Genomic DNA, 24,760 nt, shown 5'->3' with positions numbered 1-24,760 from the left:
GTTTATAATCCTACTCCACAAATATTCATATTTAACAGCATAAGCAATTTTGGTGGAGATTTCAATGCAAAAACATACATTTTAACTTATAAATCATGACGTTTTATTAGGGTTAAACTACCAAGCAGCCCACCTTCACCAGTAGCGACAGTAATGAACATATCAATGCCACACTTATTATAATAGAGTGATATATTGTTCTTAAATTGTGCAATCTGCATTTTGCAACACAAAAACACAAAATGTAACTAATACGAATAGGTTACATAATGAAAAGTAATTGAAAAGTACAAGACGTCAGGAACATTTCTGGAAACGTTAGCTACAACCAGTGCAATGCAATCACTAGGCCTAATCTAAAATGATATGCAGCATATTAAAAAAAAATGCAAATGCGGCAATACCTTATTAGCATAAATGATTTTTCATACCAGCTCAATGAGACTTTTCCTCAACTAGCTTAGCTCATTACCTGGAAGCATCATTTTAAGTCCCTAAAAGAAAATATGGTTTTGCTCACCTGCCGATCACAGTAATGGTATTCATATCAGAAGAACTCATTGTAATGTATTTTGAAGAGATCAGCTCAGAATAACATTACAAACCAGAACAGTTTTATTTCTATCGAAGCTGCTGTGGTACCGCCCCTCTAAAGTCACGTTGCTAGATACCGGTACGGTAACCGAGAGGGGTCAAATAAACCCAAAGGGGGACAACATATCAATACATATATAAATCCGACATTGAATACCTGCACTGGTAAATTATATGTTATAAAAACATAACACTAGCTTTTAATTTGAGACAAACCTAAAACGGAGCTAGAAACGACTAAAACCCAACGGGTAGCTTGCACTTGTATCCTAGCAACGGATGAAATCAACTTTGGCCAATCATGTAAAAGAAGATTGGTGATTGACACGTAAGTGACCAATCAGAGGTTTGAAACTCTGAACTGCCCCTCCCACGCCGCGTTGAATTCTGGGATTTTATCCTGAAACGACAACAAACTAATCTTCGCTGTTACATCCGATAGATACCTGTTTTTTGTCATTTTAATGAGCGTTTTGTTGCACAACCTCAGCAGGGAGAGAGAAATGGAAAATGTGCATCTGGCTGTGGAGGAGGAGGATATTTATTCGGGTTACAACGACTATAATCCAACATTTGACTCCGAAGTAAGTTAGCATCAATGCTATCTTAGCTCGCTCTGAAGTTGGCATGTAGTTAGCTCAAACTATTAGCATTCAAGTGTAATTACAGCGAACAATGATACAAATGAATGATATATTTATTTTTAATTATTAAATTGCTTGTACAACATCTACTATTCATTATTTTTGTATTTAACAGGGACAGTGCACATTAATTAAAAAGTCCAGTTCCAACTAATTGAAAATGTTATCAATACAATGTTTCATCAAGCACTGCAATACAATACAATATAAATTGCATTTGAAAATGTGTATGTGAAGTTTTAAGACTAATTATTCACCAATTTTCAAGGAGTTGGAGAATGATGTGGGATTTCAACAAGCAGTAAGGACAAGTCATGGAAGGAGACCTCCTGTAAGTACCGACTGTAATGTTATTGTGTTTTAGTGATACATTTATTCAACTACTGCCCTTATGTGCAATCTTGAGGTTGCTACTTACTTACGTACATTGTTAACTTCAGTATTTCGAGTTTATACTACTTTATACTTCTACTATACAACTTTTATGTGATGGCTTTAGTTTATTTGAATTTACTGTTGGTACTGATACTTGAAAGTGAAATTTGAAGTAACATTATAAATGCAGTAAATATCTATTAATTATTCAGATGACTGCTAAATTTCCTGGCACTGCCATTGGAGCTCGACCGTTAGCTACTGCATTTGGAGTAAGTACATTGACATTAAATAATATAAGAAGATATTTGGAAAAACCTGTTTAAAATGAAATGTTTTAATATTTATTGTTTTGTTCAGGCTCGGATCCCTTTGGCCTCTTCAATGGGCCGACCTATGACTGGAGCTGTGCAGGTGAGAGGAATTAAAGATTGTGCATTATATATTACATGACAGTAATTAATCTTATTTACATAGTACTCATGCTTCATGATTTTTAATGCAATCAGTATAGTTTGTGTTAAGGGTTTTGTAGTGAAGTCATGTGTATTTTGACATCCTTTAAATATCATGATTTTACTCAAGGCTCTATAGCACCTTAGTGTACTGCTCAACATTAACTATAGCTCTGTTTTTGAATGTGACAGGATGGAGCAGCCCGACCAATGACTGCAGTCAGAGCAGCCGGTTACACCTCCTCCCTGACCCGTGGTGAGTTCAAGGCAGTCACAAACAGAACTTTCTTGTCACTGCTAAAACTTTAAAAATCTGTATTGAGATAGAAGGCTCCCCTATTTTAGGGCCCTAGCCCAATTTTGGCAAAAGAAAAAAAGTTATTATGCAATTTATATAAATAAACCTATGTTTCCCTATTTGATTGTTATTATGTAAACTTTATGGTATAATAATTAGTTTGAATTTGTATTTTCAGGCTCAACCTTTGACCCTCTGGGCCAGTCCAAAGGCCCTGCTCCTCCACTTGAAGGAAAGAATGAGGACACGTGAGTTGTCTCTCTTTTAACGGTTTCAGTGTTTTGTTTAGCGTTTTCCCCCTAAGCATTCTGTGAGAAAAAAGTCACATGTCAAACATTATATTATCAAACATTGCTAATGCTGTGTCTGGGCTCATGCAGGCCTGAGGAGAAGATCAAGATCCTGGAGAAGAAAGTGAACGACCTGATAGAAGAGAGCTGTATGGCACAGAGCATTGGAGCCTTACAACTGGTCAGACTCTGTCATCCTTTAACATACTGTGTAGTAATAATGGCTGTTTTTATTTGGAGGGAAGGGTCTCCAAGTGAGAAAGTAAAACATTATCTGCCAGGAGTTGTTAAACCTAAAATGTTGACAGGTGCATGTCTCCTTACTGTATGTCATGTTACTGATGTGTTTCTGCAGGCACTTGAAAAAGCCAAAGAGGCGGGGAGGAAGGAGAGAGCTCTGGTGAGACAGAGGGAACAATCTGGCAATGCTGAACACATCAATCTGGACCTCACCTACTCTGTAAGTACATCTGCTGTATTACAAAGATGTTCAAATGCTGTATAATAAAACAGTACTTGCTTCTTACACGATAAGCCCCTTTTGGAAAAGAACACTCAAAGGTGGGGTAGGTAAGTTTGAGAAACCGGCTCGAGATACACTTTTTGTTATATTCCATGGAATGCTCTTAACATCCCGATAGCAATGAATATCTTAAGTGCTTTGACAAAAAATCCATAAAAAAATCTCATCTGTGGAAGCTGTAGTACTGTAAAAAGCGGCTAAAATAACTGGATGGCCTACCTGCCTGTCAGCCTTCCATCTGTGCACAAACTTATCTCGTGCCCTCATTGGTCATGTGCGCGTTCGTGTGTGTTGGAGGAGGGGCTCTGTAAGGAAGTGGCAGATTTTTTCCGGCTGTGTATTTTCAAATTCTAGCGCACTCAAGCTGGTTTCTCCAAAATTACCTACCCCACCTTTAAGCTTGTTTCTTTCTTATTAGTTACTTAATGAAAAAAAAAACCTAGTTTTACATTCCAAGTAACTATCTGTGATACAATAAATGGTCCGTTTGTGGAGATAATTGGTGATGAAGTTGTGTAATCTTAATTCTTACTTCACCTAACAAATCAGCTACTGTATGGAGGCACAGCTCACAGAAAATGAGCCTCTATATTCTTGAATCTGTTCCTGTCTGTTTTTATTATTTAATTTAGAAATGTTAAAATGTTCTGCTATCTTCAGGTTTTGCTGAACCTTGCCAACCAGTACGCTAACAATGAAATGTATCCAGAGGCTCTGAACAGCTACCAGGTCATCGTGAAGAACAAGATGTTTAGTAACGCAGGTGAGCAGAATGTGGCATTATGTGATGGATCAGTTGTACCCTTGTTGTGATTTTTCCCACTCACTATATCTTTGCTGCCCTGATCCAGGACGCCTGAAAGTCAACATGGCCAACATCTACGTGAAACAGAAGAGCTACCCCAAAGCCATCAAGTTCTACCGGATGGCTCTGGATCAGATCTCCAACGCTCACAAAGAACTGAGAATCAAGATCATGCAGGATATCGGCGTGGTTTTTGTCCGCATGGGCCAATATTCAGACGCCATAACTTCTTTTGAGCACATCATGAGCGAGAGCCCCAACATCAAGACGGGCTTTAATCTCATCCTGTGTTACTACGCCATCGGAGACAGGGAGAGGATGAAGAAGGCCTTTCAGAAACTCATCTCTGTTCCTCTGGGCATCGACGATGAAGACAAGTACATCCCATCTAATGTGAGTAGCAGTAATATGTTTATTTATAATTATTTAAAGGGTTATTTGTCTTTTTTCTCCTTGTTTGTGTGTGTACTGCAAGTGTGTGAATGTCTTAAATGGCTATGTCTGTTTGTGTATACCATATGTGTCAAACTCAAGGTCCAGGGGCCAAATCAGGCCCTTGGTGGATTTAATTTCGGCCCGCAGGATAATTTCTTCACTCAATCCTGAAGATTTCCTCAGCTCAGAGCCTGACCCCAAACATTGATGAACTTGCACCCAAGATGAGATGCCAAGTATCTGGCTTGAACTAGCATCACAGAGCAGCATACTTTCAGTTTCAATGGATGTTTCCTTCTGCACTTTCTTTCTTGCGACAGCAGGGCATGTTTGGTTTTTTCTTTGAGGGAAATAGTTTTTTTGAAGCTGTTGTTGGCCTGTGGAAAAATGTAATCATAAGAAATGACTCTGGAAAAGCTGCAGATAGAGCCATAAGAAATGAATGCAACTGATTATTTAATGTTTAATGTTGTTTTTATAGGCAATCATTTAAGCTTTGTTAGTTCCAGGTTTAATATGTGCAATAAGTTCATTTCAATAAGTTTCGCAATAAACATTGAACCAGTCCGGCCCTCGACTAGTACCCATTTTTTTTATTTTGGCCCACTGTGTATTTGAGTTTGACACCCCTGGTTTATACTATTCACATTAAACATAAATGTATTTTCCCTTAAACATCTTAAGACAATATCTTGGTCTTGATGTAGATGCTTTTTTATTTCATGAAGAACCAGTAATATAGGACAGTAGGACAACAACGTAAACATGAGTAAGACATTTCTTTTAATCAGATACCCTTTTCTGAGTTACAATTTAGAAAATGTATTTTCTTTTGCAAATGAAAGTTACATTTTCCTATTACAATATTTACCCAATTGGGGGCAATATCAGCATTTATTTTGGCTGCAAGAACACTAATTTACAGAACCCCTTTGATCTTATAAAAATGAATTTACTTTGAACAAAAAACCTCATATGTGTGTTACTTGGCTGAAAATGCAGTTAATGATTGACATTGTACACCTATGACGACTGCATGGACATTCCCTGTCTTAGTATCTTAATTTTAACCCTGTCCTGTCTTTTCTCTCAGGATGACAACGACTCAAATATGGTCATCGAAGCCATAAAGAATGACAAGCTTCACCAGATGGAGAGAAATCTGTAAGAAAACTTTACACAGTACAAACAAACATGATCATCCGTATACACCCGGCAGTGGCTCAGTCAGTAGGGGCTTGGACTGGGAGCTGTAGGGTCGCCGGTTCAAGTCCCCGACTAGACCTAAAATATGGAGTGTGGACTGCTACTTGGAGAGGTCCCAGTTCACCTCCTGCCCTGCCGTGTTGCCCTTGAGCAAGGCACCGGACACCCCCCTTCCCCCCTCACTCCCATTGCTCCCCGGGCACTGTGCATTTCAAATACAATGCATACCCTTGTTTTCTGTGTTCTGTTTGATGTCCTAAATATGTATCCTGTTTTCTCCCTGTACGCTGTATATAGCAAAGTCCTGGCTGAGAAGTACATCATGACCGCAGCTAAGCTCATCGCTCCTGCCATTGAAACATCTTTTGCTACCGGATTTGACTGGTTTGTTATTATTATGTTTGTTTTATTTGTCAATGTTAAATCTTAACACCAGAGGGCATACAATACACATCATAAATTAGATCAACTTACACACGCAAACAAAATAAAAATGCAGCCTCAGCAGCAGCTTGCATGTGCCTGGTTAATTGGTCAAATGAACAGTACACAAAATAAATATTTATACATGCATAATTAACACTTATTTTTGTTGTTAGGTGTGTGGACATAGTGAAGAGTTCTCAGTATATCGAGCTCGCCAACGATCTAGAGATAAACAAAGCGATCACCTACCTCAGACAGAAGGACTTCAACCAGGTGACTGTTTGACTCAATAAGATAAAGAGCAATACCACTCAATTTACTCACTCACCACTATTGAGCGAATATTTGTGACTATAATTGTTTACAAATGCTTAAAGGTGGGGTAGGTAATTCACTTCAGAAACACTTTTTGTTATATTCCATGGAATGCTCTTAACATCCCGATAGCAATGAATAAATTAAATGCTTTGACAATAAATACATTAAAAAATGTAATCTGTGGAAGCCGTGGCGCTGTAAAAAGCACGACCAATCATCTGAGCCGGCCCGGCTAAAATAACTGGATGGCCTTCCTGCCTGTCAGCCTTCCATCTGTGCACAAACTTATCTCATGCCCTCATTGGTCATGTGCGCGTTCGTGTGTGTTGGAGGAGGGGCTCTGTAAGGAAGTCTGAAGGAAGGGGCAGATTTCTTTCCGGTTGTGTACTTTCCAATTCTGGCGCACTCGAGCTGGTTTCTCCATTCTTACCTACCCTACCTTTAAAAGGGCACGATCAGCCCATAAATGTATCAGAGTAGCAACTACATTTATTCATTGATAAAGTGAGTGGTATTCCCCTTTCACACAAATGTGAAATTTTGCTGACCTGGTCTTTGTTGTCCTTTTATATATTTTTTCCCATCTTTTTTCCATTCAATGAGTGTCCACGGGGTCTTAAAAAGTATTAAAAGTTGATAAATCAATTCAGCGAAAATTAAGGCTATTAAAAAGTATTAAACGGCATTTTCCAAGGTATTACATTTTGTAGCTGGTTTTCAATAAGTATATAAATGGTCCAAAGAGGTTGTATTCTACAGTCTGCCTGAATGTAATCATTGCGTAGGTGTGTAGTGTGATTCTGTGTAGTTTATTTATGGCATCCCGTTGGGTTTGACGTCATCTGAACAGGACATCGCACGCTCACTGCTTGATAGCGGGCGAAGGTCCGTTTACGCCGGTTGTTAAACAACATCGTTATGGGGAAATGCAAGTCTGCGTCCAAATGGTTGGAAGATAAGGAGGAAGGACAATCAATACTGTATAAAGTAAAGTGTGTCGCCAATGTAACCGGTTAAAACTCGAAGTGGCGATGAGGTCTTAAAATGTATGGAAAGGGTCTTAAAAAAGGTCTTAAAAGGTTTGACTTCAGGATTCCTGCATATACCCTGATTTAAAAAAAGTAGTGTTTCCGTACACTTATTGGCCAGCGATTGTTTATATATGTATTTTTTCTCCTGCTAATGCTGTTTCACTTCCTTCTCATTGCCCTCCATTCCCTTTTGCTTTTTGTCTTGTTTCCTTCCCATCTGCATGACTAAGGTTGAGGTATGTGTGCCCTCTGTTTACATGTTCACATTTAGACTGTAGATATGTTTTCCCTTAAAATCACGTGGTTATATATTCAGAAATATATTTATGTATTTAATATTCAACACTTTAGGGCTCCTTATACATCTGATGCATGTGTGTGGTGCTTGTATTCTGTTGATAGACCGTGGCGGTGGTGTAACCTAGTGAGGGGTTTGTAATAATTATTACACAATACAATATCCACAGTATATAATGCGCCTACAGTGGCATAACAATAGTTAAATGTGGACAGTTTAATTACAAAATTTACATGTCTGATAAAAAAAAATTCAATTTTACATTTGCATTTAAGAAAACGATTGAGTGCCACAATGACGCGTCCTAAAACCTAAAACCCGGTTCCTTCAACAAAAAAGCAATGCAATTTCTCCATAGGATTTAGGAAAATAGCTGGAAATAAGGTCTGTGGTTGAGACACATTTAAGAGACGGCTCACGTTTTGTTCAGCCGGATAATCTCCACATGTCTACCCTACTTTTATCATTTTCGAATCATAAATCTAATCGCCAGAAGCAAAATGCTAACGTTATGCTATAAAGGAACTACAGCAGGGTCGCTGCTTCAACGTCACGCCAACTTAAGATCCATATTCAAACACACAGATTCTAAATGGTACAAGTTGAAGCGTTTGTTTGAACAGTTTGCAGGAGGCAGGTACTTGCTTTCAAGCAGAACAGGGCAAACTAACTTAGCGGGAGTGTTTACGTGTTCGGTGTAATGACGTACAACGGCCTTGACAACTTCTGTAGTCCTATTCAGCCACTTGTTAACAACCATCGTTTTTCAGACACGTCAACTCTTAAAAAATCACCAGTGGGGTCACTGCTGATGTATTTAATGTCGTAGAACAAAACGTGATCCGTCTCTTAAATGTGTCTCAACCACAGACCTTATTTCCAGCTATTTTCCAAAATCCTATGGAGAAATTGCATTGCATTTTTGTCGAAGGAACCGGAAGTGGTAAAATGCTAACGTACTTCCGGGTTTTAGGACGCGTCACTGTGGCACTCTAGTGGCTCAGTATAAACCATAATGAGTTCAAGGAGCTTTAGATCACATCACAGTTTGTTGAATGTCTGTAGGTGTTTTACATACTGGGGAAATGGGCTGTTACTTACTTGATACAGTATTACTTTAACTATAAATTGACCGTTTTTGTAATCCTGTGTTATCAGGCAGTGGAGACTCTGAAGACATTTGAGAAGAAGGACAGCAGAGTGAAGAGTGCTGCAGCCACCAACCTGTCCTTCCTCTACTTCCTGGTAAGATCCTCTCATTGACATATCTCAAGACTTTCAGATCATTCTTATATGTAAAAATCGGGGTTTGACATTCATTTAGAAGCTTTATACCATAATGACATTATATATATCTGTACTGAAAGTGATTAAGTGCTCAATGACACTGTGGGTGTTTGCTGTTGATAACATTTGAAGATAAACGTTTGTGTTAAAATGATGTTTGAACTACAGGCCTCATTATCTATCGCATGCTTTTTTCTGTGTTATATTTCCTCCCTTACAGGAGAAAGATTATGACCAGGCTGACCGATACGCTGACCTCGCCATGACGGCTGATCGCTACAACCCTGCCGCTCTCATCAACAAAGGAAACACGGTGTTTGTGAAGCAGGACTATGAAAAGGCTGCAGAGTTCTACAAAGAAGCTCTGAGGAACGATTCCTCCTGCACCGAGGCCCTCTACAACCTGGGTAACATCCATCTCCATCATACAGTTCATGTTTCATGTCCAACAAGTCGAGTGCTTGACAACATCACGCTCCCTCTTATTTTTGCAAGAATGCTTTCCTGATTGGTCAGTTCATACACTTAGCTGTAAGTCTTATCATGTTCTTAACAGATCAAAGTTAGTCTAAGTTCAGCAGCACAGAGCAGGAGTATACATCTTATTTAGATTCAATCAAATAACATAAAAACATTTCTCCAAAGAATACATCTGAACATGTCAACCTACTGTAAAGTACATCGTAAGGACTTGATGTGTGGCCTTCTTCAGGGGAAGAATTGTGGTTATCACAGAAGCATTTTTTTATTCCTATCCTTAGTAATATTTACTATGTTGAAATAGTAAAAACTTAACCCCTTTTTTAGTCAAGTTTTAGACTTTTAAAATGGGGTCAAATTTGTCTCTGATTTAGCTTTTAACTAGCAAAAAGAGAAATTTGGTAAAGTGATTTTATAAAACATGTTTTTTTAGTATAGTCTTTTTCTTCATGATAATATTGGTTGTTAATATTTTTACATTTTATGTTTTAGGACTTCAGTGCCATCTCATCTTGTCGGAGTCATGGAGAAAAAGCTTTATAACGAACATTAACTCATCGGAAGTACGTTTAAATATATTTAAGTTAATTTACAGTTTTTTTTTTTAATCTCTTTCCACTCCTAGGTCTGACCTATAAGAAACTGAACCGTCTGGATGAGGCTCTGGACTGTTTCCTGAAGCTCCATGCCATCCTGAGGAACAGCGCTCAGGTCATGTACCAGCTGGCCAACCTGTATCCTACTGATGAAAAAAGACATCTGGTATACAGGGCTCGAGCTTAAGGACGTCCCGTCGTCCCGGGGCCGAAAAAAATAGGGTCGGGGAGGATAAAAAATAATCTTGGGACGAATTTGGGACGAGAGTTAAAATAAAAATACCCTGATAACTCTACTACAGTACGAACGGCGATGAAAATGAAACTGACTGCACGTTTTGTGTAGCACACAGTTATTAAACCTCCTTGTCAACATAAACACACACGCACAAAACATTTAGCAAACCGCGAAATACACACACACACACACACACACACACACACACACACACACACACAGCTGTGCCCGCAAACTCCTGGCCCGCAAATTATTGGGTCTAGCTATGTACTGAGTGTGTGTATTTCGCGTTGAGTGATGTACAATGACAATGGCATCCCGTGGAGGAATTCTGCAATTGTTTACGTTACATCACGAAAACGCACAGCAGAACCTAACCCTGGAGCGCCGGCCTCTTTATTTACTAACTCCTCTTCATCCCCTATGGGTAATAAGGCTGAGATGAGAACTCTCCATCGTATTTAGTCCTTAGCAATATGCTGCGTCTCTCCCCATGTAGGGATGGGTACCGAGCCCCGGTATTAAACGGGCCCCGGGCCGGAATTATTAAAGACAGTGGTAGCGTTAAGCTCCGACGTTATCTGACTTTTTATCGGTAGTGGAGACATTTAAAACATATATGTCATGTATTATTGCTACATGAACATTATATCGCAGTTTTAGTTTCGCCAACTCCGTTTCTAATATGCAATAAGTCTACAAAATGCGTCTATGATGTATTTTCGATCTTATTTTCGATCTTTCCAATCCAGACGAGAGAGCTCTCTCCCCCGTCTGTGTGCGAGGGGGCGGGGCAGTTTGTAAAGGTCTCCTGACTGTGTTACAGACTGTCATCCTGGTTAGTGGTTACTCTGGGTTCTGTCTTCTGTCTTCAGGACAGAGTGTTGGATGTTTTTGATAATTGGATAGAACTTGATTGGATTCAATATTAGAGTAACTTTCTCGCTTGTGTGTTTTTTTTAAATATATTTGGCCTTTGTTTATGTGTTTGACTGATTTACTCAATTAAAAAGGTTGATGAATTATCATCTAATGATTTGTATGATGTTTTATTTATGTTAAAGGTCACTTTGAATGATTTTAACTAATGATAATGTAGAAAAACTAATATTTTAAATTCGGGACGGTCCACATTAATTTCGGGACGGCTTAGATTGTATTTCGGGACGGTTCCGGGAGGATGGTGAAAGAAGTTAGCCGAGAGCCCTGCTGGTATATCTGTCACATGTTTGTCTGTTAATGCTTCAAACTATTGTAGCGTGAGATAATCGAGATTTTCTCAAAGTTCGCGCTTAATCCACTCCCTCCTTCCTTCTCAGATGTTATTGAATGTAACTCAATCATATAGCATACTTTTCTTGTAATAAAGCCAATCATTTAAATCAACACCTTCCCAGAAACTATGGAACTCTGGCTCCCATGCATTTTTCTTTAAGGATTCAAACCTGATTTATTTCCAGTCCCAGTTGAGCATCTGTTGGTCCTTAAATCATTGGCTTCAGATATGAGCTTCTGGAGGACCCCCAGCAGGCGATCGAGTGGCTGATTCAGGTCCTGAGTGTGACTCACACCGACCCCCAGGCACTGGCCAAACTGGGAGAGCTCTACGATAGCGAGGGGGACAAATCCCAGGCTTTCCAGTACTATTACGAGGTGAGAGATAATTATTATTTTTTTAATTCTACTATTTCAACAATTTAGACAGTTTATACATCTAAAAAACAAACAAAATTAGTAGAAGCTGGAGGGCAGAAAGCAAGGCTTATACAGAAGCAGGGTCGGCTCTAGAACAAATCGAATGGGGGGGGAAATAATTTACCACGGGGGGGGCACACACTGCCTTCAACAACCAACACACAAACACGACTTCAATTTCAAAACATGCTGTAAAGTCTCTTGTTTTCACACACATTGCAGGGTGTAATGCTATTTTGTAGCGCACCTATGACTTGTGCATACATGCACGGTTGTGGCATGACCACCAAAACAGAAACATATGGACATATAGGCCACCATATAAAAAGTGTGCAAATGTATTTAGTATCCTATCCATATGAACATGTTTTAGGTGGGGGGTGGACCTAACCTCCTCTAGGGGGGTCCGGGGGCATGCTCCCCGGGAAGATTTTCTTTTAAATATTGAAGTTAAAACATCAATCTGGTGCACTTTGAGAGCAACATGAAGAGATCTATGGATACATCTCTCAACATCCATATGAAACAGAACTGTAAACAGATTTTTCTTTATGGATATTTTACTAATCACTCTCCTTTTAAACTGTATTCTTGTTTTACTGTCATAAAGTATTTCATACCTGTTCTTCATTTATTCTCTTATTTTTTTATAACTAGGCTATAATGATCATATAAAGGTGTTCCTCGGAAATAATTGTTTACATAAATGGTAACCAAACCGTTTGAGACCCACTGAGATAACTTAAGTTAACTATCTAAACACTGACAGAGTCCTCACCTTACCTCACTGAGCTGTAGTTATCTCTCTGTCTGACAGGAGAGGACTCTCCTCCACACTTGTTGTAGAAACAGCTCTTTATACCCGTTAGCATAGCTAGCTAACCAGATGCTAACAACAACAAAATGTGCTCGTGCCACACACACACAGAGCCGAGCTTGAATGAAACACAGACCCAGGAGTACTTGTACTGTACTGTATCATATTACTTTTGATGGCTTTACTGTATAATCAGTATAACAGATGAACAGATCGCCACTGGGCTTACAACTAAACAGTCAGCCACGTAATGACAACAAAACAAAGGTTGGGTGTCATTGGTCAAGCAAACACACCAATCAACGAGCAGCAGTGAGCACACCTCAGGCTGTGTTTTTTATTTGTATTTATTTCACACAAAAAACATTTAGTGGAAACGTTTTCACTTATAATATGATAAAAAATAAAATAAAAAGGCAAAGTGGCAGGGCTTGCCTGCCCTGCGTTGGGGGAGCACAGTGACTCGTTTGGGGGGGCATGGCCCGCGAATGACCCCCCCATGACGCCGACCCTGATACAGAGGTAGCCCTCCCGTTAGTCATCCTGTTGCAGGATAAATTAAATAAAAGATCATTCCGTAATTAAATACTCACACAGATAAACACAATTGTAAACATACATATGTACACATACTGTATACATACATACACCCATTTCCAGGGTGAAAATAAAGTAAAACGAATAAAAAATAAGTTCCTACAAGTCCATGTTCAGATAACAAGACAGTTTCATTTCTCATCCTATTTTTATGTAAACTTATAATTAAGATAATTATGATAATAGTCATTATAATTGTTATAGTATTTATAATTATTATCATTTTCATATAATCATATACACTTTTTAAATGTATTTTTAAGTTAATCCAAAGACTCAATGACCGGATACAAATGAAAAAAAATTACATTTCTAGATTTATCATTGAACAATATTGTCAGAGTTCAGTGCTCTGATGTTGTGCTGCTGTCCAGTCCTTCAGGTACTACCCCTCCAACATCGATGTGATCGAGTGGCTCGGGGCTTACTACATCGAGACACAGTTCTGTGAGAAGGCCATCCAGTTCTTTGAAAGAGCCACACTCATACAGTATGTAACCACTTTTTATTAAAAGGTTATTGCATGATAAGTAACAGCCCAAATACATCTGTGTAAAATGAATGTTCAAAAACTGGCAAATTAAATGTGAATGAATGCCAGAAGTCAAGTCCCAACAGTTCATCTTGAGAAATATATTTAATTTCTCCTCTTTCCTGACTTGATTATGTGATTCCTGATTTAGTTCATCTTGTTTTGATTGCCGTGATAGTATTCTTTCATCAACCATGAAGCGTGTTTTCATCTGGAAGTCATTTTTCTTTCTTCTTGAACAAAGAGGACTGATAATTGTTTTGTTGCCTTCGAGCTGAAATCAAAAAGGAATTTTAATAATATTTTTTTAACAATCTAAATTACGTTTTGGGTAGAGTAGTGGGTTTTTACTGACTGGATGTATTTTGTTGTCTTCCTCAGACCAACTCAGGTGAAGTGGCAGCTGATGGTGGCAAGCTGCTACAGGAGAAGTGGTAAGATGTTCCCTTATAATTCATATTATAGTAAAATAGCATGATACACATCACAGAAAAGTATATCTAATCCACATTACTAAATGTAATCATGTCCACAAGCTGCATTTCTTATTATATTTGATAAAGGTTTATTCTGATCACATGGTGTCCGTGGGGTTGATAAAAGTTGATAAATCAATTTAGCGAAAATGAAGGCTATTAAAAAGTATTAAACGGCGTTTTCCAAGGTATTACATTTGGTAGCTTGTTTTCAATAAGTATATAAATTGTCCAAAGAGGTTGTATTCTACAGTCTGCCTGAATGTAATCATTGCGTAGGTGTGTAGTGTGATTCTGTGTAGTTTATTTATGGCATCCCGTTGGATTTGACGTCATCTGAACAGGACATCGCGCGCTCACTGCTTGATAGCGCGCGAAGGTCCGTTTACGCCGGTTGTTAAACAACATCGTTATGGGGAAATGCAAGTCTGCGTCCAAATGGTTGGAAGATAAGGAGGAAGGACAATCAATACTGTATATAGTAAATGTGAGGTAAAGTGTGTCGCCAAGGTAACCGGTTAAAACTCGAAGTGGCGATGAGGTCTTAAAATGTATGGAAAGGGTCTTAAAAAAGGTCTTAAAAGGTATTACATTTGACTTCAGGATTCCTGCATATACCCTGGATCAACTAAAGTTAAGTTGTCTCTTCAAGAGGTAAATGTAGGCAAAAATAACCGTCAGTTCCTAAGTTAACTAAATCAAATCAAATCAAAATGTATTATAGGCCCAAATCACAAGAAATGCCTCAAAGGGCTGTTCAAAGCAAGCAAAGACAAAAACAAAATACAAACGTCATAGCATAAAAATTATAAAACATTTACAACAATATACATCAACATAAGTATTGCCATGTGATAATAGCATGTGACTGAAGTGATGGTAATGATAAACGGAAACTAGGTGATGGAAGCTAGTTTACAAGGAAGACAGATGCGAAGAGTTGGGTTTTGAGTTTGCTTTTAAAGGTGTCGGAGTCGGGAGGCCTGATAATTTAATCCGGCAAATTACTCAGACCTACTAATTGACCTAACAGAAGTTATTAAGTCTATGTAAGTTTACTGCTTGGCTCAGATCCACCGAGGTCAGCAAGATCTCAACTCTATTAACTCCTGAAGAACCAGGTTCAATTAACTGTTGTTTCAATTCAGACGACACGCTAAGTCTGTTTAAGCAAACCCGAAGGATTTTGATATCAGTACTTGGCCCTACCTAAGTGTGAGTGTGGCAGTGTGCATTTCGTTCCTTTCAGGAGAGGAGAGCGCAGATGTCTTTTAAGTTATCCCAATCCAAAAGCTGGGATCAGTTTATTTGAAGAAAAATTGGTCCACACTTGAACAGGGTTTTACCTTCTCTCGTTACAATATGACAATAATATAAAACATATCAGGCTGTGGTAATTTTCTAATCTGAAACCTTAATTCATAGTTTTGACATTAAAGTCTTCCGACATAATCCAAAGGAATCTCCTCACGGATCGCCGGGGCTAACATTCACACCTATATAGCCTGACAACATTCAGAGGCAGTTCCTCGTAAATGGTCAGTGGAATCTAACAGTTTCAAACTTTCATCCAACAATTCACTCGGCTTCATCAAAGAAATTCGAGCAATATTTACATTACATTACATTAAATTACATGTCATTTGTTAGACGCCTTATCCACTTACATACATTCAGTACTGTGGACAATCCCCACAGGAGCAATTTGGGGTGAAGTGTCTTGCCCAGGGACACAACGACATGCTGACTGCAGGGGGACTCGAACTTGCTATCCCCTGATTCGAAGTCCAGCACACTATCCACTGAGTCACAGCCTCCCTATTTACCAAGTTTGAGAGAACCTTACAGAGGGAAAACCCAGCTCTCCAGGGAGATAGCTTACCGGGAGAGAGAGCATACCAGGGGAACCCCCCCCCCCCTCGAGTTTGCTCCCTCTCTGCTAGTGTTTTTATGCTCGAAACAGGACAGAAAAACCTAAAGACACCTCCTCCATACCCATATTTGTGGAAACTGGGCATGGCCTCTAGTGTGCAGGACTTGCAAAATATTATTCTCGGCTATGGCACAAACACATTTTTGGGGCCTTAGTATTTCTCCAAAAAGTCAGGAGCCCCCCTCCCTGTGTACTGCTGTGAGGGAAGAGGGAAGAAACTGTATCCTCTCTCTTATCAGTGACACCCATAAACCATAATAGGCCTTACACTCAACTTAACAAACCACTTGTATACTGTAAATATAGAAAATCATAAAATATGAAGCATTTTCATTGTGGGTTATACAAGAATATAATTGATTATATTTGGTTATAACTAACTTTCGTTTTAATTATTCAACCTAATATGGAGATCTCAACAAAGGACTCAACGGAAATAGCTTCGCGGATCTGAAATGGAAGATGGTGCTCGGAACTAGCAATGACCTAAGTTTGAGTTACAAACACTGATCCATTTTCTCTTTTCTTCTCAGGAAACTACCAGAAAGCTCTGGAAACGTATAAGGACATTCACCGAAAGTTTCCAGAAAATGTGGAATGTAATTCTTCCTGTTTGTTCCACAATTCCCAACAGAACTCTTGATCAACAGCAGATGATAGATTCACTGATTATAACAAATACAAAAAACCTGTGTGTGTTTGTCCAGGCCTGCGTTTCCTGGTGAGGCTGTGCACAGATATGGGACTGAATGAAGTCCAGGAATACGCCACCAAGCTGAAGAAAGTGGAGAAGATGAAGGAGATCAGAGAGCAGGTAAATCATTTTACCTTTAAAAAGCTATTTTCCTTCCCTCTTAACACTAGAACCGCCAGAGGCCGCTGTATACCTAAAACCGCCAACGGGTCAAATTTACCCGCTATTGATTTTCAAGGTACAATGTTCTTTTATTTATCATACAAGAACAGTGAGTTTTGATCGCACAGGGATGAAACTTATACCAATAGAATCTGTGGACTCTCAGCTTTTCATATGATATAGTTTGTGCAGATAGCATGAAGTATAAAATAGCGCTACCAGTGCTGATTTAAACGCTTGGTATTAGACTTGTGTTTTGTTTAGGTACAAATCTCTCTCTCTATCTATCTATAACTATCTATCTATCTATCTATCTATCTATCTATCTATCTATCTATCTATCTATCTATCTATCTATCTATCTATCTATCTATCTATCTATCTATCTATCTATCTATCTATCTATCTATCTATCTATCTATCTCTCTATCTATCATCTCTATCTCATCTCGTCCTATCTATCTATCATCTCTCTATCTCATCTTCTCTCATCTATCTATCTCGTCTCTCGCTCCTCGCTCTCTCTCTCTCTCAATCTTCTCTCTCTCTCGTCTCTCTCTCTCCTCTCCTCTCATCTCTCTCTCTCGTCTCTGTCTCGTCTCTCTCTCCTCTTCTCTCTCTCTTCTCGTCTCTATCGGCTCTCTCTCTCTCTCTCTCTCTCTTCTCTCTCTCTCTCTCTCTCTCTCTCTCTCTTCTCTCTCTCTCTCTTCCTCTCTCTACTCTCCTCCCCATCTTCTCTCTCTCTCTCTCTCTCAATCTATCTCTCTATAAGGAACCGCAGTAGACAAAAGGCGTTGCTATAGCAACACGTCATGTTTACGCTGCATTTTCTATGAGGTAAATATTACCCATTGGCGGATATAGGTATAAATGTCATTTTTTTCTTTGCGATTTTTTTCAATCTGACTTCATATTGACAATTTGTAACAACAGAGGGTGCTACATAACACACTTTCAGGAAAAGTCACGGACTGGGAGACTTGAATATTTTATTGAAAAAAAGTTACATACAATCAAAAAACAGCTGCGGGTAAAATTGACCCGTTGGCGGTTCTAGTGTTAAAGCCTTTTTGTGTCATTAAACATCTATTTTGAAGTTGTATCACCAGCTGCTGCAACCTGATAGTGAATGTACTCAATAGGTACCGTAGTTTATAAAAGCTTGTACTGTTGTCATCACTTTGTGTCTGATAGATCTTTCCTTGGAAGATACGGGACACAGAAAGCTATGTTTTTTACATTTGCAGTTTGTTGAAGAGGTGGATAGTTGGTAGAAATCTTTTTAAAATGACAGCACTGAATAGTCATAGCTAACTTCATAAAGTGCAGAAACAGAACTCATTAACAGAAACACTAGATATATCAGGGTGTCCGCGGGGTCTTAAAAAGTATTAAAAGTTGATAAATCAATATAGCGAAAATGAAGGCTATTAAAAAGTATCAAACGGCATTTTCCAAGGTATTACATTTTGTAGCTTGTTTTCAATAAGTATCTAAATTGTCCAAAGAGGTTGTATTCTACAGTCTGCCTGAATGTAATCATTGCGTAGGTGTGTAGTGTGATTCTGTGTAGTTTATTTATGACATCCCGTTGGATTTGACGTCATCTGAACAGGACATCGCACGCTCACTGCTTGATAGCGCGCGAAGGTCCGTTTACGCCGGTTGTTAAACAGCATCGTTATGGGGAAATGCAAGTCTGCGTCCAAATGGTTGGAAGATAAGGAGGAAGGACAATCAATACTGTATATAGTAAATGTGAGGTAAAGTGTGTCGCCAATGTAACTCGAAGTGGCGATGAGGTCTTAAAATGTATGGAAAGGGTCTTAAAATGTATGGAAAGGGTCTTAAAAAGGATTACATTTGACTTCAGGATTCCTGCATATACCCTGTATAAAGATATCACATGGTTTTATTTGTAATTTTGTGGTAATGGACTGAAGAAAAAGAACACATCAGTGAAAGCTAAATGCTGAAGATGGAGATAAAATAAAACATATTCTGAATTCCCAAGGCTCCAAATGCATCAGAAGGTAATAAGCTAGTAGTGGCTAATGCAGCTTTGAACCGTAGCCTCAAGCAAAGATGAGGTCTGGTGCTTGCTAAGACAGCACACATTAAAAATACTAAGTGGAAATATATGATACAGAACATTATTTCATGTTTAAACCCTTAGTTTTTTAGCCCTAAAAGTTGTTGCTTCAACTGGCATCAAAAGGTATAACCTACTTATGATTTAATGTGTTAATGTTTAATTTGAAACACCTCTGTTATGTTGACTTCAGACTTTACTTAAAGGGGCCCTACTATGCCCATTGTTATGTGTATATCTGTATGTTGTGCATCTACTGTGACATTTTTAAATCCTTTAATGTTCAAAAAGCTCTTTATTTCTTTATTTACATGCACATAAACCTACATAGCAGACCACAGGAGAGGGAAAACCACAACAAGCAAAACTAAATGTATCTTATAACCACAAGCAGCCTAGATTAATGATGAAAACATTTAAACTGGGTAACTCACCTTTATAATATTAACATTATTCAGCCTCGTAACTGACCGTGTTGTTTAGCAGTCATATATTTCAGCCCTTTCATTAACCATCTTTTCCTCACTCACGTCTTGGCGTCCTCTCATCTGTTCCAGCGCTAATTGAAAACATACACGAGTCCTTTTTCCATAAAACGGGTCGGTGGCCAGTGCAGCTGAATCAAGCTGTGTTCGGAGGACACGCTGTACAGCTGTTCAACACCTGGCTGATACAAATACTGGGTCATTTTAAACCAGATGTTGTGTTTGGAGAGACATTCAGTATCACCTGACACATCTGAAGGGATTAAATAAGTGGTTTGATTATAGACAGCAAAGATGATCATGCTGTATTCTCCGAAGGTTGAATCGAAGACTGTGTTTATGATACTAAACCCAGAATAACTGGAGACATATGCTCGTCTGGCGATTGGCAAACACTGCTTGCTTTAACAGATTGGTTTTGACACAAATCTGTACACCCTGAATATTATCTTTCAAGGCCTGCTTCAACATAACGATAATAAGATAGGATGTGACTTTGCTGTTGGATTAGGTCTGACATCATAGCAGCTCCATTTACAGGGTCAACAAAGACAAGGATTTAAGACATAAAACAGAGAAACAGACATTTAAGATAACATTACATCACTGAGGGCGATTATGTTCAAGACTCTTCAACATACTTTCGGTCTGGGATTGAACTCTGGTGCAGCAAAGAGTCACTAAAATGCTGCGTTCTCCTCTGTATCTATTCTTTGTTATCGTTTCTGTCTTTAAAGAGTACTCCCTTCATTTCCATTTCACTTCTTCAATACCGCCAGACTCTCAACGACGGACCATTTTTCAACTTTTCCCCTCTGGCATCTCCAAGAAGGATTATTGTTTTGAACGCTGACCCCAAAGGCAGCTTTATCTCTTTCCTTTTAGAGCCTAGCAACAACCAACACAGAGAACACACTGCACACTGTTTTGCACACTAACTTTGGTTTTCCACTCTCCGGCATTTCTTGTTTCTGGGATAGTAACTGCAAACAACTGATACTCTTTGGTAACTGTGATAGATACCAATTAGGGCTGCCAATTTATATTCAGCATTGACATTGTGATGTGCAGTTGACTTACTGCGGATGGCCGCCCACAACTAATGCAGCTTTGAACCGTAGCCTCAAGCAAAGATGAGGTCTGGTGCTTGCTAAGACAGCACATATGAAAAGTGGAAATATATGATACAGAACATTATTTCATGCTTAGTTTTTAGCCCTAAAGGTTGTTGCTTCAAGTGACATCATTTAAGGGCATTTATCAGACGTCATGCTGATCCCTTTGGAGCCACAAAAAGGCTTCATTCATACAACTTTTCTTTAAACATTTAATCTAATAAGTAATACTCCCCAAGACTACTACACACAGTTTTATGTATGAAATCAATGTAATTTTTCTTCATTTGATCATACCAGGATCACAGGAATATAATCAAACATCTGTTCGCTTTATTTTGTATTGTGCTTTTTACTCCATTCAGCTGAGGGGGAAAAAATCACTCAAAAGCCCCAAATTTCACATCCAAATTAAATTATTTCTGCATGTCTATCTATGGTGGCTTTAAATAATTAATGGTGGGGTAGGTAATTCCCTTCAGAAACACTTTTTGTTATATTCCATGGAATGCTCTTAACATCCCGATAGCAATGAATATATTAAATGCTTTGACAAAAAATCCATAAAAAAATGTCATCTGTGGAAGCCGTGGCGACCAATCATCTGAGCCGGCCCGGCTAAAATAACTGGATGGCCTACCTGCCTGTCAGCCTTCCATCTGTGCACAAACTTATCTCGTGCCCTCATTGGTCATGTGTGCGTTCGTGTGTGTTGGAGGAGGGGCTCTGTAAGGAAGTCTGAAGGAAGGGGCAGATTTTTTCCGGTTGTGTACTTTCAAATTCTAGCGCACTCGAGCTGGTTTCTCCATTCTTACCTACCCTACCTTTAAGGTCTACACCCATAGTACACGAAAGGCCTGTGGTCTGGGGTCAGTTTTGAAGACATGCTTGATTCAGAGTAACAAGAGGCGTGTGCCATCAGAGACGGAGTTGGAGGATCAGCAGCTGCTCTTAAATCAGCTGAGAGGAACAATCCTGAGAGACGGAGCCAGAGCTCTGACTCATCCATCAATCTCCCAAATAACTGGACTTGATCCTGATCATTTAACAGCACTGTGTGTGAAATTATGAGAGAATGATTAAGGAGGGTTAAAACCCTGCTCTATCTAATGTTTTGTTTATTTCAGATGTCTTATTTTACCATGACAATCCACATAACTTTAATAAAAATTGTTTTGGACTGACTTATTAATGAGACACAGACGGAGAGACACATAAAAATCCTCAGCATTGGAAAAAGATGTCGTCACAATCCAAAAATCTAGAATGAAATGTTTTGGTCTTCTCACCACAGAAACGTAATTTGATTAAAAACAGTTGTGATAAAGACATTATATTTCAAGTTAAACACCATTAAGATTTGTCCTTGTTTGCATTTCAATCCTAATTGTCCCTAATCCTTCTCCCTCTCTCTCTCTCCTCCTGCAGAGGGTGAAGTCGGGGCGAGAGAGCAACTCCAGAGGTCGCAGAGAGGGCAGCGCAGGTGAGACTCAGTGAAATACAGACTTCCTGCTGTGTGTTGGTCTGAACATGTTCAACTTATATGCAACTTCTCCATTTGTATAGTTTGAAAACCTGGGACATTTAACACACTCCAATCTAACTCTGATAATTACAAAAAATGTACTTTATTGTCATGAGAAGTGTTAAATGTTTAAAAACTCGATACTTCTTTGGTAAAGTTATAAAAGTGTCCGTATCACAAAGCACTAATAACTGCTTGCTTTCAGTCTCTGATTTCAATCAAATGTTACATATTTTAGACAGAATTGAATGCTCTTACATTCAAAATGATGATTGGTTTTAACAAAACAAAAAGCATGTATGTACTCCTAAGATAAAGGAAGAAATACATGTCAAGTTTTGGTATCTACAAACAAGTTAGGAATCATCAATATTGTTAAAACATGTCCAGCTAAAAGGGTCTGATCACATATTTACACACATGTTTTAGTTTATATCAATCAATCAATTTTTTTTTATCATGTATGACCCACTTCTGTTTGTATCTGTTGTTCACTCATGCTGCCGGACAGCAGGCGTCTCCTCGTCTGTCTCCTCTCCTAAGAAGGCCGCCATTATGGGTACACTCCTAAACAACACACTGAGCCCAGTATACAGAAGTAGGAGAATGTAGTCAGTATCTGTTAGTCAGATTTCTCCTCAAGTGCTTTAAAGGAGCCATTGTTTAGATTTAGAGCCGTAACTCCCAGTCTAACTCCAAACAGCAGGTTGAACATCTTTCCGCTTTAGATACAAATATATAAATCTTCCTCGGTTCCCTGAATTCCTGCATGAGTGAAGATAATGCTGATTAATTGTGCAGCCCTGTTTCATTATAAGTCTGTATCAGAGCTCTGAGATTCAGGCCTTAGCTCACGTCTGAGAATGAAAACTGTTCTAAGTTTGATCCCTCCTTCTTCCTTCACCACACACACACACACACACACACACACACACACACACACACACACACACACACACACACACACACACACACACACACACACACACACACACACACACACACACTGAATCTGGCTGTGGAAAGCTGGCTCATCAGCACATTTCAAACGCGATCCAGTCTGTCTGAGTTGCCAAAAACTGTAACAAGGCGCAGCTTTCTCCCTCCTCTCAGCTGAGTCCTGTAGTGAAGTTACGTTTATATCATGCACCTGTTAGTGTGCTCCACCCTGCCAACACTACCCCCCCCGTCCCCCCCGTCCTGATGAATTAGATCAGAACACTTCAGATGTGCGTGTGCTTTTTGTTTCATACTGACGTCTTCTTTTACCAGATCCAGTTACAGTAAAACTCCTTCAATCATGTGTACCCTTGAATACCAGCTGTAACACTTTTTGACGTTGTTTTAATTAACCCCCAATTCCTTTCTAACTTTCTTACGGCACACCAGAGACGGATGTTAAAGCAGGTGAGAGAATGAAAGGTATAAAAGTGACAACAAATAGTTCTCATCAGCTCTCTGTAATTCTTCCTCTCTGTGCTGTTTGGTTTTCTATCCGTGTGCAATGAGCTTTAGTGACGCGCTGTAATCTCTTTAACTTTTGTCTCTCTTTCTGCTCCTCCGGCTTCACCTGTCCTCTCTCTGCTTCCTCTCTGCTGCTCAGTATCTCAACCTGAGTCTCAACAAACCAGTCCTCTGCTGGACTCGGGGAGAGGTAGGTAACGACATCAACACAGATTATTTAAAGTGGACCTATCATGCTATATGTTAATAATATAGTGTAGGACCATACCTAATATAAGGCATATTTATACTTTTTTTTTTTCAAAATACCAAACAGATCATGCATTTTAGCCATGCCTCATTTTGCTCAATTTGCACTTTTTTAGCCCTGTTTTAGCAAGGGCTGATTCTGTGAGAACAGCACCACCTACAGGCCTGGCATATGTACTACAGCGTCTCCAGCGCTTTCGAACGGCAATGGCCGTGGCTGTCTCCTCCTGATTGGTGGAGTTGGCCCAATAGCCGTAGCGCCACCGTCCTGACGTCAGGACAGTGTTCAAATCTGGATCAGTTTTTATCAGATCCGTTGCAGCCCCTTTTTTAGAGATTTGGGTATGGAGGAAAATAGAGAGGGTTGTGTTTTCTGACACTTGGTGAGTTCCCTGGAACACCGGGGACACATATTCATGTATAAAAGACGTGCAAAAGTGCATTTTGCATGATAGGTCCCCTTTAAGCAAAACTTGTAGGATAGTTCTGGGGGAACACTTGGACAACCAGACATTTAGAAAAAACGTAGCGTGCTTGATTTAATTTCTCATTTGTCTTTGATAACAATTGATAATCTTTAACTGAACCAAATGATTTTGGCTCTCCTTTTTGTCATCACAGTAAC

At 39.1% G+C, this 24,760-nt stretch overlaps 2 protein-coding genes across 9 annotated transcripts in view; one reads left to right on the top strand and one right to left on the bottom strand.

The window, feature by feature from the left end:
- cryl1 (crystallin, lambda 1) overlaps window positions 1-641 on the bottom strand; it is a 35,771-nt gene extending 35,130 nt beyond the window's left edge. The window contains exon 1 of the mRNA XM_034147205.1: window positions 521-641. Within this exon, the coding sequence (XP_034003096.1) occupies window positions 521-561 (41 nt within the window). The 5' untranslated portion in view covers window positions 562-641. The remainder of the gene's footprint in view (window positions 1-520) is intronic.
- A 359-nt stretch (window positions 642-1,000) lies between these two features.
- Window positions 1,001-24,760, top strand: part of ift88 (intraflagellar transport 88 homolog) — a 29,264-nt gene continuing 5,504 nt past the window's right edge. The window contains exons 1-24 of one of the 8 annotated variants that reach the window (XM_034147204.1): window positions 1,001-1,178; window positions 1,507-1,569; window positions 1,826-1,885; window positions 1,974-2,027; window positions 2,261-2,324; window positions 2,545-2,614; window positions 2,747-2,837; window positions 3,012-3,116; window positions 3,840-3,942; window positions 4,031-4,377; window positions 5,513-5,583; window positions 5,923-6,009; window positions 6,225-6,324; window positions 8,857-8,943; window positions 9,206-9,392; window positions 10,091-10,199; window positions 11,802-11,952; window positions 13,783-13,898; window positions 14,322-14,374; window positions 16,883-16,948; window positions 17,057-17,163; window positions 22,326-22,380; window positions 23,812-23,829; window positions 24,026-24,076. In XM_034147204.1, the coding sequence (XP_034003095.1) occupies window positions 1,059-1,178; window positions 1,507-1,569; window positions 1,826-1,885; window positions 1,974-2,027; window positions 2,261-2,324; window positions 2,545-2,614; window positions 2,747-2,837; window positions 3,012-3,116; window positions 3,840-3,942; window positions 4,031-4,377; window positions 5,513-5,583; window positions 5,923-6,009; window positions 6,225-6,324; window positions 8,857-8,943; window positions 9,206-9,392; window positions 10,091-10,199; window positions 11,802-11,952; window positions 13,783-13,898; window positions 14,322-14,374; window positions 16,883-16,948; window positions 17,057-17,163; window positions 22,326-22,380; window positions 23,812-23,829; window positions 24,026-24,076 (2,335 nt within the window). In that variant the 5' untranslated portion in view covers window positions 1,001-1,058. Of the gene's footprint in view, window positions 1,179-1,506; window positions 1,570-1,825; window positions 1,886-1,973; window positions 2,028-2,260; window positions 2,325-2,544; window positions 2,615-2,746; window positions 2,838-3,011; window positions 3,117-3,839; window positions 3,943-4,030; window positions 4,378-5,512; window positions 5,584-5,922; window positions 6,010-6,224; window positions 6,325-8,856; window positions 8,944-9,205; window positions 9,393-10,090; window positions 10,200-11,801; window positions 11,953-13,782; window positions 13,899-14,321; window positions 14,375-16,882; window positions 16,949-17,056; window positions 17,164-22,325; window positions 22,381-22,933; window positions 23,845-24,025; window positions 24,077-24,760 lie in introns of all 8 variants that reach the window. The other 7 variants (XM_034147198.1, XM_034147200.1, XM_034147197.1 and 4 more) reach the window with 7 other exon arrangements.

Source organism: Trematomus bernacchii, unplaced genomic scaffold (genome assembly GCF_902827165.1).
Source record: "Trematomus bernacchii unplaced genomic scaffold, fTreBer1.1, whole genome shotgun sequence".
NCBI lineage: Eukaryota > Metazoa > Chordata > Actinopteri > Perciformes > Nototheniidae > Trematomus > Trematomus bernacchii.
This window is presented reverse-complemented; position numbering and strand designations above follow the sequence as displayed.